Genomic DNA, 18,646 nt, shown 5'->3' with positions numbered 1-18,646 from the left:
CAAAGGGGAGAACCACAAATTTGTAGTGGTCTTCCCCGGCTGCAAAGCGCAGACATCTCTGATGCCTGGTGCATATGGGGACATGCAAGTATGCGTCCTTGATGTCCAAGGATGCCAAAAAGTCCCCAGGATGGAGGGCAGCGGCAACAGATCGAACCGACTCAATCCTTATACCTTCACAAAGCAATTGAGAGCCCTGAGAAAACGCCCTCCTTCTTTGGTACTACGAACAGGTTTGAGTAAAACCCCTGAAATCGTACCTGTACTGGAATGGGAATGATTACCCCACGTACCAGCAGATCCTGAACTGCGCCAAACAGGGCTGTCCGACGGGTCGGGTGAAGCTGGGGGTTGGAGGGAAAAATCTGTTCGGTGGGCAAGAGAGAAACTCTATCTTGTTCCCTGAGGAAACTACTTTGCAAAACCCACCGGTCGGAGATCTGCGATGTCCACCGGGTCGCAAAGACGTTCCCCCACCCGAGAGGTGGGGGCAAACCTTAATGCAGATGTGGATTTGTTTGCAGGCTTGTTGGGCTTGCGAAACCAGGGACGCTTCTGTCCCTCAGCAGGCGCTTTATTGGCCTGGGATAGTTTACTGGGCGGACAAAAAAATGCTTGTGCGCGGTGAAGGGCCATTGCCTACAGCGTGGAAGTATGAAGTATGGGACCTTGTGACTGCAGGTCCCCTCTCAGCGGCAGACGCCAAGGGACGTCTGCTACTAGACGCACTAGGTCAGCGTACCAAGGACGCCAAGGCCAATCCGGAGCAATTAGAATCATTGGGATCCCCTCTGCGAAGCAGATGAGGAAGGAGCTTCAGAGGAGGGAAGGCATAGATTAGCCGGTACAGACTCCACGGTGCCACCAAAGCATCTGTCCCATCTATCTTGTTCCCTGAGGAAACTACTTTGCAAAACCCACCGGTCGGAGATCTGCGATGTCCACCGGGTCGCAAAGACGTTCCCCCACCCGAGAGGTGGGGGCAAACCTTAATGCAGATGTGGATTTGTTTGCAGGCTTGTTGGGCTTGCAAAACCAGGGACGCTTCTGTCCCTCAGCTCGGCCCTATAGACTGGTCATATGCTAGCCCTGGAGCGTGTAGCTCACCGGCCACCCGTAGAGCGACAGGCATGTTGTGGACGACCCAGCGCATTGCTACGGTTGGCACACGCTCGATGGCCGAAACTGGGGAGACTACAAGGATCTGGGATCCAGCCTGTCACCCAGTCAGCAGTTGATCGTAGATCACAAAAACAATAAAAAAAAAAATTAAATTTGGAATAGATCTCCAGGCCTATGGGCCCGAAGGGAGCCATGTCTTCTCCTTAGCTAGGCAGAAAAAAAAAATGATCTGCGAGATGCAGAGAGAGGCGTTATACCCCTGGGCGGTACTGTATGGTGTGTGATGTGTTTAACACTTTCTATAAGTTTCTGCCTAGTCACTCCTGAATGAAGGCGAATACCCACTTTGTCAAGATTAAGGCTGTGTCCATCCATGAACGAAAGAGAAAACTACTTTTTGAAATCGGTGCAGCGCCGCAGATGAGGCGTTGCACCGATTAGGGTGGTGCCATTGCCGGCAAATGCCGATTTGACATGCGGTTTGCTATGTCAAAACGCACCAGTGTGAACCAGGGCTAAAAGTCCAATTCCAAGGAGGCGATGGTAACGACGTCTACTGTTGAAAAAAATGTATTACCAGACTGCCTTGAAAAGGGCAATATATAGTCTCCATTGTAAGACCCTGTGTTTCAGGGTGACAAAACCGAAGCATAGGGAGTGAGCATTGTGACAGACTCACCCGGGACAGAGGCTTTTCAGTCACAAGCACTGTCACCTTAGTAAAAGTAAGTGTCTAAACAAAGACCTTCATTGCAAAATCACCAGGTATTTTAATGAAAGCAGCAGATGTTAAGAAATACTGTACTTATTTTGAATCTACATTAACATGTTACAGTTTTTGTAAAGATTTAGTTATTGAGTTCACATATTTCAAAAGACCATTTGCATAAGAACGGAATGTTCAGTTGAGTGGCTAAACACATTTCAAAGTAACCCCAGCAATTCAAGGAAAACCTTCAATATAACATTATAGAAAAATAGCACACCTAATTAGCAAATACTGCAGACAAAATTTACCTTGCGACGTATATATAGAAGGAAAATTACATTTGATTTCCAATATAGAGCTCTTCAAAAAATTCTCAATTTCAATAAAAACCGCTATGAAAAATAATGTGCACCATTACAATTAGCATATAATTAATATATGCATTAAAGCAGGCATGTCCAAAGTCCGTCCCGCGGGCCCCCGTGGCGATTTAGATATATATATTGTTTGTGGCCCCCAGGGCCAGATTACATGAAGAAAATCTCCTGTTTACTCAGTGGCATCTGTAGTAGGAAGTCCAGTCTCCTGGGATGCCATTGAATGACTGTTCTGTCTATCATAGGAGGCGGAACTTTGTATTAAAGAGGTAAACGAGTAAACAAGAGATTCTGCTGTTTGTAATCTATCGGCACTCATCCCCTCCCCCCCCCCTGTCCCCTCCGAGGCTGCAGATGGGCATCAATCAGGCTGCACTGATGGCACATGCGAGGCTGCATTCATGGCACATGCGAGGCTGCATTCATGGCACATGCGAGGCTGCATTCATGGCACATGCGAGGCTGCATTCATGGCACATGCGAGGCTGCATTCATGGCACATGCGAGGCTGCATTCATGGCACATGCGAGGCTGCATTCATGGCACATGCGAGGCTGCATTCATGGCACATGCGAGGCTGCATTCATGGCACATGCGAGGCTGCATTCATGGCACATGCGAGGCTGCATTCATGGCACATGCGAGGCTGCATTCATGGCAATGTTAAGCCTGTGCGTGTTATACGCCAATAAATAGGTATATCCAAATAACACACCCAAGCTCATTCTTATTCCTGAGCAGCGCTCTGGGATTCATTGGGGCCACAAAAGAGATATATACACAGTATATCCAAATAACACGCCCAAGCTCATCTCTTCACCACACACAGCCACAAAGGCTAGAGAATTCTTGTTGGGCAGTGTATTAGCGCTCGGACGAACACACTTAGACTGAGTTTTAATGGTTCAAAGAATGTCAGGCAAAATGGTCGGCCCTCACGCATGTTCACTTCATCAAATCTGGCTCTCTTTGAAAAAAGTTTGGACACCCCTGCATTAAAGCTTTCATCTGTCAGTCCTGCCTAAAGTTTACCACATTTCTTAGTTTCCTTGTGTTGGTCCCATTCAACACGTGTGTAGCCTTCTTAGAACATTACAATTATTTAGGCTCCTAATCAAAATGAAATGCATTTCATTCAGTAAAAATAGGCATTTTCCTGCAGGAAAACCCAAAAATAAGACACAAAAAAATATATACAATTTTATATGATGTGGGGGAAGGGTAAGGACGACTGTCAGATTTTTACACCTTTGTCCCCGTTAGGGAAACTTCCCATCAGTTCATGTCCAGATGGCACCCTGGCATACTGGATGTTACCAGGATAAGTGTGGGAAAGAACAGACAGTAATACAAACAGAATAATTATTTTTAAGGCTTTTTTTTTTGCCCAATGTTAATAAAACAAAGCTCAACACGATTCCAGAAATCAAAATCAACACGTTTCCCTTGCAGTGGTTTTCAGCATTGCTCTTCCATCAAAAAACAAAATGACATTCAGCACAACTGCTCTGGTCTTACCCTTTGGGCCCTTGTCTGTCTGTGTCCTCCAGACAGTCTTCTCACAAACTCTGCACACAACTTGCAGCCCCCTTGCTGCTCTGGCTTCCACCCGTCTCTCCTAAGTGGAGCCCTCCTGTTTCCTGGGCAGAAACCGCTTCAATTGAAGCCCAGAACCATATAGTCAGGTTTCCTCTAAAAGCCCAGCATACACCTGCCAAATCAGTGTGCCGGTTGTTCACAAAACTACCACATACGTCTCCCCCTCTCACCCCCTTTCGACCCAGAGGGTGGAACAAACCAGCTTAAAGTGGAGGTTCACCCTATAAAAAATTTCTAACATTATATCCAGCCCAGTTCTGCAAATAAAATGACACTGACCTTTTTTTTTTTTTTTCCTGTAGATATCGTTTAGCCATAGAATTCACCGCGGCTTCCGGGTAGGGTATCCCGCGGGAGTGGGCGTTCCTATTGACATGCCAATCAATTGGCATGCTAAACGATGGTGCACACAGCGCGCCCGGATTTCCCGAAGGAAGCTCGGGTCGGCTCGGCTCTATTCGGCGCCTGCGCACCGGCGCCGAATAGAGCCGACCCGAGCTTCATTCGGGAAGTCGTGATGCGCAGTGTGCGCCGTCGTTTAGCATGCCAATTGATTGACATGTCAATAGGAACGCCCACTCCCGCGGGATTCCCTACCCGGAAGCCGCGGTGAATTCTATGGCTAAACGATATCTACAGGAAAAAAAAAAAAAGAAAAGGTCAGTGTCATTTTATTTGCAGAACTGGGCTGGTTATAATGTTAGAATTTTTTTATAGGGTGAACCTCCACTTTAACTGCTTGCCGACCAGCCGCCGCAGTTATACGGTGGCAGGTTGGCTCTGCTGGGCAAGATCACATAGATCTAGGTCATCTCGCCAATCAGCCAATAGGGGCGCGCGCCGCCAGAGACACCCGCTCGCCCCTGACATCGACGCGCGTGCCCGGCGGGCGCGATCACCGCCGGGCACCCGTGATCGCTCGTTACAGAGCGAGAACCGGGAGCTGTGTGTGTGTAAACACACAGCTCCCGGTCCTGTCAGGGGGAGAAATGCATGATCGTCTGTTCATACAATGTATGAACAGCGATCAGTCATTTCCCCAAGTCAGTCCACCCCCCCTTCAGCTAGAACACACCTAGGGAACATACTTAAACCCTTCCTCGCCCCCTAGTGTTAACCCCTTCCATGCCAGTGTAATTTTTATAGTAATCAATGCATTTTTATAGCACTGATCGCTATAAAAATGCCAATGGTCCCAAAAATGTGTCAAAAGTGTCCGAAGTGTCCATCATAATGTCGCAGTGCCGATAAAAATCACAGATCGCCGACATTACTAGTAAAAAAAAATAATAATAATAATAATAAAAATGCCATAAAACTATCCCCTATTTTGTAAACGCTAGAAATGTTGCGCAAACCAATCAATAAACGCTTATTGCGATTTTTTTTTTATACGCAAAATATGTTGAAGAATACTTATTGGCCTAAACTGAGGAAAAAAAATGTTTTTTTTTATATTTTTTGGGGGATATTTATTATAGCAAAAAGAAAAAATATATTTTTGTTTTCAAAATTGTCGCTCTATTTTTGTTTATAGTGCAAAAACCGCAGCGGTGATCAAATACCACCAAAAGAAAGCTCTATTTGTGGGCGAAAAAAAGGACGCCAATATTGTTTGGGAGCCAGGGCGCAATTGTCAGTTAAAGCGGCGCAGTGCCGAATCGCAAAAAGTGGCCTGGTCTTTGACCAGCAATATGGTCCGGGGCTTAAGTGGTTAAACTCCTTGATTTGGCACCTCTGTACCAGTTACCACCCACGTGGGCCCGATCCTATCTGACATAACTTTTATCATCAAATGGAAACAATTTCCTGTCTCTTGAGATGACTTTCTCTGTGTACCCCTGCTACACTCACTTGGGCTCTACAAAAGACACCCCCATATAGCTTTACAGGTGTGCTTCAAAGGCTTCTGCCTATTCCATGGAACCACACTAGCAACATTACCATTAGGAAATTTACAAATCTTGGTATCTTCCTGAACATGAAGTTGACACCTGAGCCTTAAGTGTCAGGTACCATTAAAGTTACAAAGCACTCCTTCAATTTCCTCTAGACCAGGGGTCTCCAAACATTCTAAACAAAGGGCCGGTTTATTGTCCTTCAGACTCTTGGAGGGCCAGACTTTGGCCAGCCGGAGTGAACATTTTCCTGGCATCAGTGGGAGTAAACATCCGGTATTAGGGGGAGGAATAGTGCCCCATTGCTGGTATCATAGGGAGGAATAGTGCCCCATTGGTGGTGTCAGTGGGAGAAATGGTGCTCCATTGTCGATGGCAGAATAGTGTCTCATATCATTGGGAGGGATAGTGCTCCAAGGGCCAGATAAAGGCAAGCAAAGGGCCGCATCCGGCCCTCGGTTTGGAGATCACTGCTCTAGACAAGCCCTCTTCCTTTATTTAATTTTGTAGGGGTAACATTTTTAAAACACTTTTTTTTTGTAATAAGTGTGGGCTATTTCATTTGGAAAACTCCTTAAATGCCACCTTGCTGAGCTTTGTGCCATTTCCCTCCGCCCTTTGTTTACTGGGCTCACTCTCACACCTTGGGAGTTTACTAAACCTATAGAAATCCTTCACCAAATTACCCTCCTGAAAGCTATAGGGGGCCAATTTCCCAGACAGCGAGGATAACTTGCCACAAAATTTGTGGCAGTGTTGAACTATAAGTCTGTAAACTTGCACATTTTCACCGGCAAGTTTTACACTTGCAGAGTACTTGAAGCACAAGTAATAGTTGCCACTTTTCCAATTTGTAGAAAATTTGCGTGGGCAAGTCTCTAGCAAGAGCAAAGTTGCAGTGTTTGGAGTCTACAGCAAGAGTCCTGCAAGTATACAGCATGAAAATAGAGCCAGTGTGACCCCTGGGGTGGGATGATTATTGCACAACATAACTGAACCAGAACTTGCAGAATGTTTGCAAAGAAAGTTGATCTGGAGTCATGCAATGCGGACTAGCTGCAATTGTGCAACCGTCTGTAAAGAACAAACCTTATTTCGGTTACCAGCCTCAACCACTCTCTGGGGGTTATTTACGAAAGGCAAATCCACTTTGCACTACAAGTGAAAAGTGCACTTGAAATTGCACTTGCTGTAGCTCTGAGGTGGACATGCAAGGACAATAAAAAAAACAGCATTTTAGCTTGCATGTGATCGGATAATAAAATCAGCAGAGCTTCCCCTCATTTCAGATTTATAGCGACTGCCCTTCCAAGTGCACTTTAGGTGGAATTTCAAGTGCACTTTGCACTTGTAGTGCAAAGTGGATAGTGGATTTTCCTTTAGTAAAATGACCCCCTCTGTTCTTTGGGTTTCATCAACCCTTTAGTGGTTATCCTCGACAACCAAAACCTAATTTACAACAACATTCAATAATGGTTGACACATTTTAATGTCACAATTACCATTGACCTTTTTAGGGCCATAATCTTGGCTGTTGCCACATCTATTTTTGGCCTTTCCTTCTTATGAGGTCTAGTGAGCGAGGCATTTACCAACCACTGCTCAGTCACATGTCGGATCACACCAGCAGAAATGCTCCTCATCACCACATTTGGCAAAGAGACTTCCGACGTGTCTGTCACGTGTGATTTCTTGGACAGTTCCACCTGAATACATTCCATACAAACTAGTATCTGGAAGCACTCTCGCAGGGAACAGTGAGATAATTTTACATACAGTTAAAGCGGAGCTCCACCCTAAAGTGGAACTCACGCTGATCGGAACCCGCCCCCCCTCCGGTGTCACATTTGACACCTTTCAGGGGGGAGGGGGGTGCAGATACCTGTCTAAAGACAGGTATTTGCACCCACTTCCGGCCACACGTCACGGGCAAAAGACGGGTTTTTCCTGACTTCCCGTCTGTCCCCCGTTGTGTGCTGGGAACACTCGGCTCCCAGCACACAGCGTGTAAGCCAATCGGCGGGCGCAGCGTGACTCGCGCATGCGCCGTAGGGAACCGGGTAGTGAAGCCGGAGCGCTTCACTTCCTGGTTCCCTCACTGAGGATGGCGGGGGGAGCAGCAGAGAGACGAGCAATCGCTCGTCCTCTGCTGCGGACGGCGCTGGACTCCAGGACAGGTAAGTGTCCTAATATTAAAAGTCAGCAGCTGCAGTATTTGTAGCTGCTGGCTTTTAATATTTTTTTTTACTGGCACATCCGCTTTAACCAGCACTGTACTAACCAATTCTATTTTTGACCAACACTGCTTAGGACCACCTGTACTACTTAGCTCCACTGAGACAAGCTGGTACTGTGGAGTACCTGTCAGCAGTGGAGACACCCAAGTACGCTTTTATCCCCTGCTAGCGACTGAAGGGGTTAAAAGGTCCCGTGTCAAAGGGCAGGGCATTTTGTATACAGCGCTCCCAAACAGCCCCAAAGATGCTGCTTACAAGATTTTTCCGAAAGTCCTCCAAACGCACCACCCCACTGTAAAAAGTCACACTGAAATGAATGGGAGGCAGTTTTCAGGCGCCATTTCTAGCGCTAAAACGCCTGAAAACCGCCTCAGTGTGAAAGGGGTCTAAGGCTCTGTACAGACCTTGCTTTCAGACTATTAAAACTGTGCACAGTGCATGCTGAGGCTCATCCAGTATTAAAAGTTTTTGTAAAATAAAAATGTTATATAAATGGTATTTAAAAAAATATAAAAAATGTAAAAACATAAGTTTAAAACAAAATAAAATAAAAAGCATAAAAAACAGTTAGACATGAGTAAAAAAAATAAAAACTTGCCTTTTCCATTCACTGCTAAAGCGGATGGTGCTGTAAGAGTCAATGGCAGTTGAATTTGAGGCACTAGCGATGGTGGCCTTGGTCGGCTTCCCATTCGAGCTCTTTCTGCACCAGGTCCCAGTAAAGCACCGACTGGTTTTTCAGCAGTTACTTCAGGTGCAACAGAATCCTGTTCTTGTTCAATGCGATTTAACTTTTCTACCGACTCATTCTCAAATCCATCTACTGAGTTCCTGTTCTTCATTGGACTTTTAGGTACAAGTATTTTAATAGATGACCGAGAGAGGTCCATATTTTTCCGGAGAGTAATTACTTGAGTGGGACTTTTCCTTAATTTTGGACTAGTAGAAAGTGGTCCGTTTCTTGTTTCACTGTCCTTACTAAGAGTTAATGATTTTGGAGAAGTTTTTGCAACAGAACTATTAGTTGATCTAGAGATTTGTTTTCTGGCATTGTTTGGAGATGTCCTGTTTGCTTTTGTAATTGTGCTACTGTCTTTCATCTTTTCATTGTGCCTCCTGTTAAATTCATGGATATATTGTTCACAGTTCACTAAATGTTGTTCTGGTTCCCAGGTGTCATCACCACTATCATATCCTTTCCAGTGCACCAGATATTCAGTTTTACCCTTTTTATTTTTCCTTTTGTCGACAATTCTTTCAACCTGGTTAAAAAAAAAAAAAAAAAAAATTATAGGACCGTATTTTAAAAATGCATACAATATTGCGGAGCAGTGGGTACACTATACCACATATTGTGGTCTTGCCCCACTATCGCCACTTTCTCGAGGGGGGGTATTCTGTTTACTCACACAAGTGCTGAATATGAAAATACCTGTCACCAGGCCTCACACTTTTGTCACTAGAAATAGAATCACTACCGCCGGAAACCAGGACTAAAGCCGCCCACATTCTTTTGAGCGCAAGACTAGTGATAATGCGCCAATGGAGAGATCAGCTAACCCCACCAAGCCAAGAAGTTATATTAACAACCAACAATCACGCTACATACGAGACGATGTTCGCCCTAGCACCAAATAGACACCAAAAGGCCAATAATCTGTGGAAGAGATGGATAGAGTTGTACGTAACGCCTAGGAACTAAATACGACTTTTAATCCAAACCACATTAAAATACGCTGGCTGTATTACATTTGTTTAACTCAGTTAAGTTTCTTTACTTTCAATATCCTTTTTTCTTTTTCTAAATTTACCTCAGTCCTTGATGTCAGTACGAGGACTGACTATAGACAACATAAATAGACCAGCAATGGTCTCTGGTGACATTAATGCTGAACATTTAATTTTGAACCTCCATCATTGCCTATGGAGATAACCAAACCTAAATGTCGTTGAGTGTCTTTTATACTTTTCTTCTGTATTAACAACTGTTGAAAATCAATAAAGATGCAGGGAAAAGAAAGTATGGTGTGCCCGCATCATGAGTTAAGTCACATCTAATGTCTTAGTTAAAGGTTCACTAAAGGACATTTTTTTTCTTTAAAATAACAAACATGTTATACTTGCCTCCACTGTGCAGTTCGTTTTGCACAGAGTGGCCCCGATCCACGTGTTCTGGGGTCCCTCGGCGGCTGTCTCTGGTCCTCCCCGCAAGAACTCATCACCTTCATGCGAGAGAGCTTGCATGGTGATGAGTCCTTGCAGGTGCGCCGCTCACTGTATCACTCGGCCCCGCCCCTCGGTACGCCACGTCACTGGATGCAATTGACAGCAGCGCCAGCCAATGGCTGTGCTGCTCTCAATCCATCCGCTCTAGCCAATCAGCGGCCAGGCTGAGTGGCGAAGAGGATCTCAGGACCGAGAGCGGGACTGCCATCATCAGATGTTTTTTCACCTTAATGCATAGATTGCATTAAAGGTGACCTTTTTCCTTTACAACTCCTTTAACCACTTCCCGCCCGGCCTATGGCCGATTTACGTCCGGGAAGTGGTTATGAAATCCTGACAGGACGTTCTAGAACGTCCTGCAGGATTTCATGCCGGGCGCGCATCGCGGCGATCGGTGATGCGGGGTGTCAGTCTGACACCCTGCATCTCCGATCTCGGTAAAGAGCCTCCGGCGGAGACTCTTTACCACGTGATCAGCCGTGTCCAACCACGGCTGATCACGATGTAAACAGGAAGAGCCGCCGATGGCTCTTCCTCACTCGCGAAAGCCAAAAAAGCCAAAAAAAAAAAAAAAAAACCATAAAGAAAAAAGATGCCAGTCAGTGCCCACAAATGGGCACTGACTGGCAACAATCAGTGCTGCCACCCCAGTGTCCATCAGCGCCACCCCAGTGTCCATCAGCGCCACCCCAGTGTCCATCAGCGCCACCCCAGTGTCCATCAGTGCCACCCCACAGTGCCCATCCATGCCCAGTGCGCACCTAGCAGTGCCCATCTGTGCCACCCATAAGTGCCCATCTGTGCCACCCATAAGTGCCCATCTGTGCCGCCCATGAGTGCCCATCAGTGCCGCCCATGAGTGCCCATCAGTGCCGCCTACGTGTGCCCATCAGTGCCGCCTACGTGTGCCCATCAGTGCCGCCTACGTGTGCCCATCAGTGCCGCCTACGTGTGCCCATCAGTGCCGCCTACGTGTGCCCATCAGTGTCGCATACCAGCGCCGCCAATCAGTGCCACCTCATCTGTGCCCGTCAGTACTACCTCATCGATGTCCATCAGTGCCATCTCATCGGTGCCCATTAGTGTCGCCATATCAGTGCCCGTAATTGAAAGAGAAAACTTATTTACAAAAAAATTAACAGAAAAAAATAAAAACGTAAATTTTTTTCCAAATTTTCAGCCTTTTTTTAGTTGTTGCGCAAAAAAAAAAAAAAAAAAATCGCAGAGGTGATCAAATACCACCAAAAGAAAGCTCTATTTGTGGGGAAAAAAGGACGCCAATTTTGTTTGGGTACAGTGTAGCATGACCGCGCAATTGCCATTCAAAGTGCGACAGTGCTGAAAGCTGAAAATTGGCTTGGGCGGGAAGCTGCGTAAGTACCTGGTATGGAAGTGGTTAAATCAGACATGTGTTAGTTTGTCAATGCAATCTTTGGGTACCTGTCTGATTACATATTAGGACGTGTTAAAACGTGTACCCTTTTGTTTTTATATGTCTTTAATTTGTATGTACAAAACTTTTCAATAAAAACTATTGAAATTTACACTGAGACTGCAGGGGAGCCATTTTTCAGGTATTTTTAGTCCAAAAGCGTCTGAAAAACGCCTCAGTGTGAAAGGGGTCTAAGAGTTTAAATGTGTATGCAATCAAGCAGGCCCTTGCACTACATGGTTTTGGGAAATCTGAAGACAAAAATCTGCAGAAAATCTAATAGGGTGTATGGGGTCTTGGTATCTTAGTATGATATTTGCAATTGGAATCTATTGCTGTCCATGCCAGTGAAACAGGCTATTGTAAGGCTTCAAAATCAAGGAGTGGCCAAATCAACAGTTTGGTACATCTTGAGGAAAGAACGCATTGGTGAGCTCAGCAACATAAAAAGGCCTGGACGTCCATGGAAGACAACAGTGGTGGATGATCCTCTCTATGGTAAAGTAAAACCCATTCACAACATCCAGACAAGTGAAGGACACTCTCCAGGGAGGTGGGCGTATCATTGTCAAAGTCTACAATTAAGAAAATACTTTATGAGAGCAAATACAGAGGGTTCACGACAAGGTGGGAACCATTCAGAAGCCTAAAGAATAAGGATGAGCTCCGGCGTGTTCGCATAGAACACGTGCAGAGCCCGCCAGGAAGTCGGCACCCGCGCTGCGCTAATCACAGCCAGGCAGACATTGTCCGATGCTCGGCTGCAGAGATCGGGAAATGTCTGCCTGGCTGCGATTAGCGCAGCGCGGGTGCCGACTTCCTGGCGGGCTCTGCACGTGTTCTATGCGAACACGCCGGAGCTCATCCTTACTAAAGAATAGAAAAGCCAGATTAGACTTTGCCAAAAAACATCTAAGAAAAGCCAGGCCAGTTCTGGAAAAGCATTCTTTGGACGGATGAAACCAAGATTATGTTAGGATTAAGTTCACCTGCTGGTTGCACTATCCTGCTTTGGGCTGTTTGCTGCAGTTCCAGTGTCCACCAGCAGGTGTCTCCCAGGTCCTAGCAGGCTATTGCAATCAGGCTAATTAGTGTTCAGTTGCCTGGTAGCTACTTAAAGCGGGGGTTCACCCAAAAATAAATTTTTAACATGACATTCAGCCGAGTTGTCCTAATGACAATCGGCTGTTTTTTTTTTTTTTTCCTACCATACCTTATTTCACCGCCGCTTCCGGGTATGTCTTCTCCGGGAGATACCCGGAAGCGGCGGTGAAATAAGGTTTGTACGGGGACAAAAAAAAAAAAAAAAACACACACAGCCGATTGTCATTAGGACAACTCGGCTGAATGTAATGTTAAAAATTTATTTTTGGGTGAACCTCCACTTTAAGGCTTCTCCTCCCTTCCCCCGGCGTGGCATAATTTTGGTCCCTGCCTCGCTGCTTAGCCTTGCTCCTGCCTCCCTCTGTTATGTTCCCAGTCGTGATCCCACTTCCTTGCAATCCTTGTACCATTGTCCCTAGTTTGGTTTATATATATATATATATATATATATATATATATATATATACACATACATACATATATACATATACACACACATATTACACATACATACATACATACATACATATACACCCTTTGTTTGGTCTCAGTTCCCTTGTGTAGCCTATGTGTCTTTTCACCTTAGACACTGATCCTGACAGATTAATCTGTACCAGAATGGCGGGAAGAAAAAATAGTGTGGAGAAGGCTTGGAACAGCTCATGATACAAAGCACACAACGTCATCTGTAAAACATGGTGGAGGCAGTGTGATGGCATGGACATGCATGGCTTCAGGTGGCACTGGGTCATTGTTGTTTATTGATGATGTTATAGAAGCAGCGTTTAGAGATGCTGTATACTGTCAGCCAGATTCAGCAAATGCAGCAAAGTTGATTGGATGGTGCTTAAAAAGTACAATGATCCAAAAGCAACCCAGGAGCTTTTGAAGGAAAAGGAAGAAGTGGAATATTCTGCAATGGGCGAGTCATTTACCTGATCTATACCCAATTGATCATGCATTTCACTTGAAGGCAAAACTAAAGGCAGAAAGACCCACAAACAAAACAACTGAAGACAGCTGAAGTTAGAGCCTAGAAAAGCATCAGAAAGGAGGAAACCCAGTCTTTGGTGATGTCCATGGGTTCCAGACTTCAGTCAATCATTGACAGTAAAGCAACAAAATATTAAAAATGTTATTCAGGATATTAATTTGTCCAATTACACTTGAGCCCCTGAAAATGGGGGGGGATTGTGTATAAACATGGTGGAAGTTCCTAAAATTTGTACATAATATTTATGTTCAACCCCTTGAATTAAAAGCTGAATGTCTGCACTTCAAATTAATTTGGATTGTTTAATTTAAAATGTTATTCTGGTGGCAAACCGAGCCAAAAGTATGAAAATTGTGCCCATGTCCAAACATACATGGACCCAACTGTATGTCCTCTTCGTGGTAATTGAAAACATTAACCACTTCAAGACCGTAATACGTACATAAGAAAACATTGCGGCATTGAAGTGGTTTACCGGGGTTATAGTTGAAGCCATCAGCCATAACCCCCTGATATTTTTCTTTAGCCAGCAGCTGGCTCTCTCATTAAAGTGTTCCGAGCAGCTCATGAGCCGCTTGCCAGTGTTTATCAGGCTTACCGTTCAAATAGCCGAGCAACGATCCAGCAGTGCTGCCAGCTAATCTCAGAGGTAATCAAAAAGTAGTTCGTCTTTGATTGCCTCTAAGGCAGGGGGGGAATTATGCCCCAAGGGCCAGGTAAAAAGCAAGCAAAGGGCCACATCTGGCCCCCGGGCCATAGTTTGGAGACCACTGCTCTAAGGCCTAGGGCAGTGATGGCGAACCTTGGCACCCCAGATGTTTTGGAACTACATTTCCCATGATGCTCATGCACTCTGCAGTGTAGTTGAGCATCATGGGAAATGTAGTTCCAAAACATCTGGGGTGCCAAGGTTCGCCATCACTGGCCTAGGAGGACAGGAGCGTGTCATGACATCACTTCTGGTCCAGGCCAGAAGTAAACATTTTTTTTTAAAGCACAAAGATCGAAAAAACAAGGAGAAATTTGGAGTCTTTTGACCCCAGATCTTTACATAGAGTGGACCGGTGATCCTTATTTTTTACTACAAGTAAGGCCTCTTTCACACGGAGCGGACCGTTTGTGTCCGCTCCGTGTGTCCGCAAAAGCTCAGCGGGGATCATCCGTAATCCCCGCTGAGCTGTCGGCGGATAAGGCGGTCCCCGCACACAGTGCAGAGACCGCCCTGTCTCTCCTCCGCTCTCCCCTATGGGGAATCGGATGCAGACGGACCGTCTGTCCGTCTGCATCTGATCCGTTCCGCCGGACAGAAGAAAAATAGGGTTTTCTTCCGTCCGCAAAAGCGGATCCCGACGAACGCGGATGGTCGTGGACGTTAGCGGATGCTCCATCCGCTAACGGACGCGATCCCATAGGGAACCATAACAAATCCGTAAACGGACTTGTAATGGATGGACGAACGGAGCGGACGTGTGAAAGAGGCCTTATGTTTACAAAAATGTGAAAAAAAAAAAAACTAACAAGAACAGTGCTGCCTATGGAGATTATCAAGTACCGTAGTTTGTCACCATTCCACGAGCGTACGCAATTTTAAAGCGGGACATGCTGGGTTTTTTCTCAGTGTAACATCATCTAACATTTTTTCTTTTTTTTTGTAAAAAAAAAAAAAAAAAAAAAAAGAAGTGTATAAATGTTTGGGCATTATAGGTAATTTTCTAGCGAAAAACATGGATTTAAACTTGTGAACAAAAAATGACAGAAAAGTCTGGTCTTGAAGCATCTTTTTTTTTTTTTATCCATATACTCACTTCTAGAAACTTAACATTTGGGAGCCCCTTCACCCTTTGGGTTGCTGATGCCAAAATGAATTTCTAGGAATCTTCAAGCTTCAAGAGAATTTCATATTTCAAGGAAGATTCCTTCTAACTTTTCCTATGGCACTCCCATAAAACAGATTTATATTTCCAGACAATTCTAGGCTTCCAACCTAGAATTCTCATCACCTGTTTGAAGTTGTAGGACATGCTCTTGTACTGATCATTATGCTCGCTCCTGGGAAGAATAGCAGTAGTGTTTAAATATTTTTCCATCTAAAATATATTTGCCCACAGAATAATGAGGGCCTAATAGAGATTTTGAAAACCATTCCAGTCATTTAAATTAGTTCCACTTTTGCAGTCAATTTGAGGAAATCCCACTAGGTTTGTGTGTTCCTATTCACCAATGTTTTTTTTTTTTTTTCTTACCTTTAGATGTTTCATTGTGAGTATGACCCAAGTAGACCGAGTCTCTTCTCATCAACATGCAATGCAAGTCTAGCTTCTAATCCTTTAACCCCTTGTTAGGATAAACAATGCTCAAATCTAGTTTACAAGTGATAATTAGGATCTGCTTACAGTAAAGACAGTGCTAAATATGACAAATTCAGCTGTCCAGCTCCCTCATTATCAAAGAAAACTAGATGGATTTTATAGTGTTGAAGATTCCGTAAAAGAACACCCAAAACAGGTAAACTGCAAATTATTATTTTTCTTTTAAGTTACCCTATGTAAATAAGAACACAAAACAAATATAAAGTACGGTAGGCATTATCCCAATTTGGCTGCGAAAGTGGCAGGAAAAATGAATTAAATATAACCTTTGAATCATTTTTGTTTGGGACAGATTACAGCAGAACTGTGTTGTGTATATCAGGTAATCAGAATTACAATATTTTTATTTTGTTTTACATATGTTATAGCAAGTTAAACCCACCTTTAAACTGACCTTTCTGTTTTTATGATCACAGAGATCCACATATATTATTCCACACAATTATCCAAAAAAATAAAAATAAAAATAAAAAAAAAAGACACCAAACCTATGGTGTATGAATATGTTGCCTGTATCCTATACTATACGATCAAGATAGAAAGTTGTCTGCAGGACACAGCGATCACAGAGCGCGCCCCAGGGGGTACGTGGTTCTGGGAGGACTTCCATGGACATCCTCCTGAAACAACAGAGCCGCGCTGTAGCTGTCTCTTTCGGCTATAGCGCAGGTCTAAAGTGCTTAATCTTCTATGTTCATCTCTTTCTCTTGTACAGTGTTTGGCTGTGAATACTGGAGTCATATAGACTGGTACCAGGAGCGATCCGGGATGAGGGGGCGCCGGTTCGTTTTTGTCCGCCCCCTCCGGATCGCTCTCAGCCAATGCGCGTCCTCCTCTGCCTGCACTGTAAACACAGGCAGAGGAAGAAGTGATGTCACCGCTCCTCCCGCCGGTATATTCGTCCGGCGGAGGAGCGGAGACATCACACAGTGAGTACACAAGCACTACACTGACACCTGTACACATAAGCACACAAACCCCCCCCCCCCCCCCCCGGTCACACTGTCACTAAATAGCAGTGATCATTTACTGATCACTGCATTTAGTGTCAGTGTGACAGGCAGTTAGTGTCAGGCAGTTAGTGTTAGGTCCAGGGTAGGCCCCTAACCCCCCCAATAAAGGTTTTAACCCCTTGATCACCCCCTAGTTAACCCTTTCACCCCCTTTTGCCAGCGTCACTAAGCGATCCTTTTTCTGATCGCTGTATTAGTGTCGCTCGTGCCACTAGGTAGCTAGTTTTTTTTTTTAGCTTCGCCGCCATGTTTTTATAGCGTTAGAAAATTTATGGGAGTACCTAACGCTATAAAAACATGGCGGCAAACCTAAAAAAAAAACTAGCTACCTAGCGGCACGAGCGACACTAATACAGCGATCAGAAACAAGATCGCTTAGCGACGCTGGCAAAAGGGGAGTGAAAGGGTTAACTAGGGGGTGATCAACGGGGGTAAAACCTTTATTGGGGGGGTAGGGGGCTACCCTGGACCTAACACTTTTAACCCCTTGATCACCCCCTAGTTAACCCTTTCACCCCCTTTTGCCAGCGTCACTAAGCGATCGTTTTTTTGATCGCTGTATTAGTGCCGCTCGGTAGCTAGTTAGTGCCAGTAACGCTTACACCCACGCGCAAAGCATACTCCCCCCATATGTGGAATTACACCCCAAAATACATTCTGCTGCTTCTCCCGAGTACGGGGATACCACATGTGTGAGACTTTTTGGGAGCCTAGCTGCGTACGGGACCCCAAAAAACAATCACCGCCTTCAGGCTTTCTAAGGGTGTAAATTTTTGATTTCACTCCTCACTACCTATCACAGTTTCGAAGGCCATAAAAAGCCAAAATAGCACAAAAACCCCCCAAATGACCCCATTTTGGAAAGTAGACACCCCAAGCTATTTTCTGAGAGGGATGTCGAGTCCATGGAATATTTTATATTTTGACACAAGTTGCGGGACTATGATAAACTGATTTTTTTTTTGCACAAAGTTGTCACTAAATGATATATTGCTCACACATGCCATGGTTATATGTGGAATTGCACCCCAAAATACATTCTGCTGCTTCTCCTGAGTACGGGGATACCACATGTGTGGGACTTTTTGGGAGCCTAGCCGCGTACGGGGCCCCGAAAACCAAGCACAGCCTTCAAGATTTCTAAGGGCATAAATTTTTGATTTCACTCCTCACTACCTATCAGTTTTGAAGGCCATAAAATGCCAAGATGGCACACAACCCCCCCCAAATGACCCCATTTTGGAAAGAAGACACCCCAAGCTATTTTCTGAGAGGCATGTTGAGTCCATGGAATATTTAATTTTTTTGCCCCAAGTGATTGAATAATGACCAAAAAAATTAAATAAAAAAAAATTACAAAACGTTGTCACTAAATGATATATTTCTCACACATGCCATGGTTTTGGGGGGGTGGGTGATTCTTTGTTATACACACTGTATACATGGAAAAGCAATAATATATGGAAAGATCAGGACAAAAAAAATAATTTTTATCTTGCTTTGGTTGCAATCTTTGTATTTTTACTTAAACAATAGAAAACGAAACTATGACTATTTCTTGGTAAA

General features: G+C 44.7%; 1 protein-coding gene across 2 annotated transcripts in view; it reads right to left on the bottom strand.

Annotated features, from left to right (window-relative positions):
* The window catches only part of CDYL (chromodomain Y like), an 88,261-nt gene that overhangs the window by 26,881 nt on the left and 42,734 nt on the right, over positions 1-18,646 (bottom strand). For both annotated transcript variants that reach the window (XM_040353654.1, XM_040353655.1), the window contains one exon: positions 8,541-9,204. In XM_040353654.1, the coding sequence (XP_040209588.1) occupies positions 8,541-9,204 (664 nt within the window). The remainder of the gene's footprint in view (positions 1-8,540; positions 9,205-18,646) is intronic.

This window comes from Rana temporaria, chromosome 5, assembly GCF_905171775.1.
Source record: "Rana temporaria chromosome 5, aRanTem1.1, whole genome shotgun sequence".
Lineage (NCBI taxonomy): Eukaryota > Metazoa > Chordata > Amphibia > Anura > Ranidae > Rana > Rana temporaria.
The sequence above is the reverse complement of the archived record's forward strand: the minus strand, read 5'-3'. Positions and strand labels throughout refer to the sequence as shown.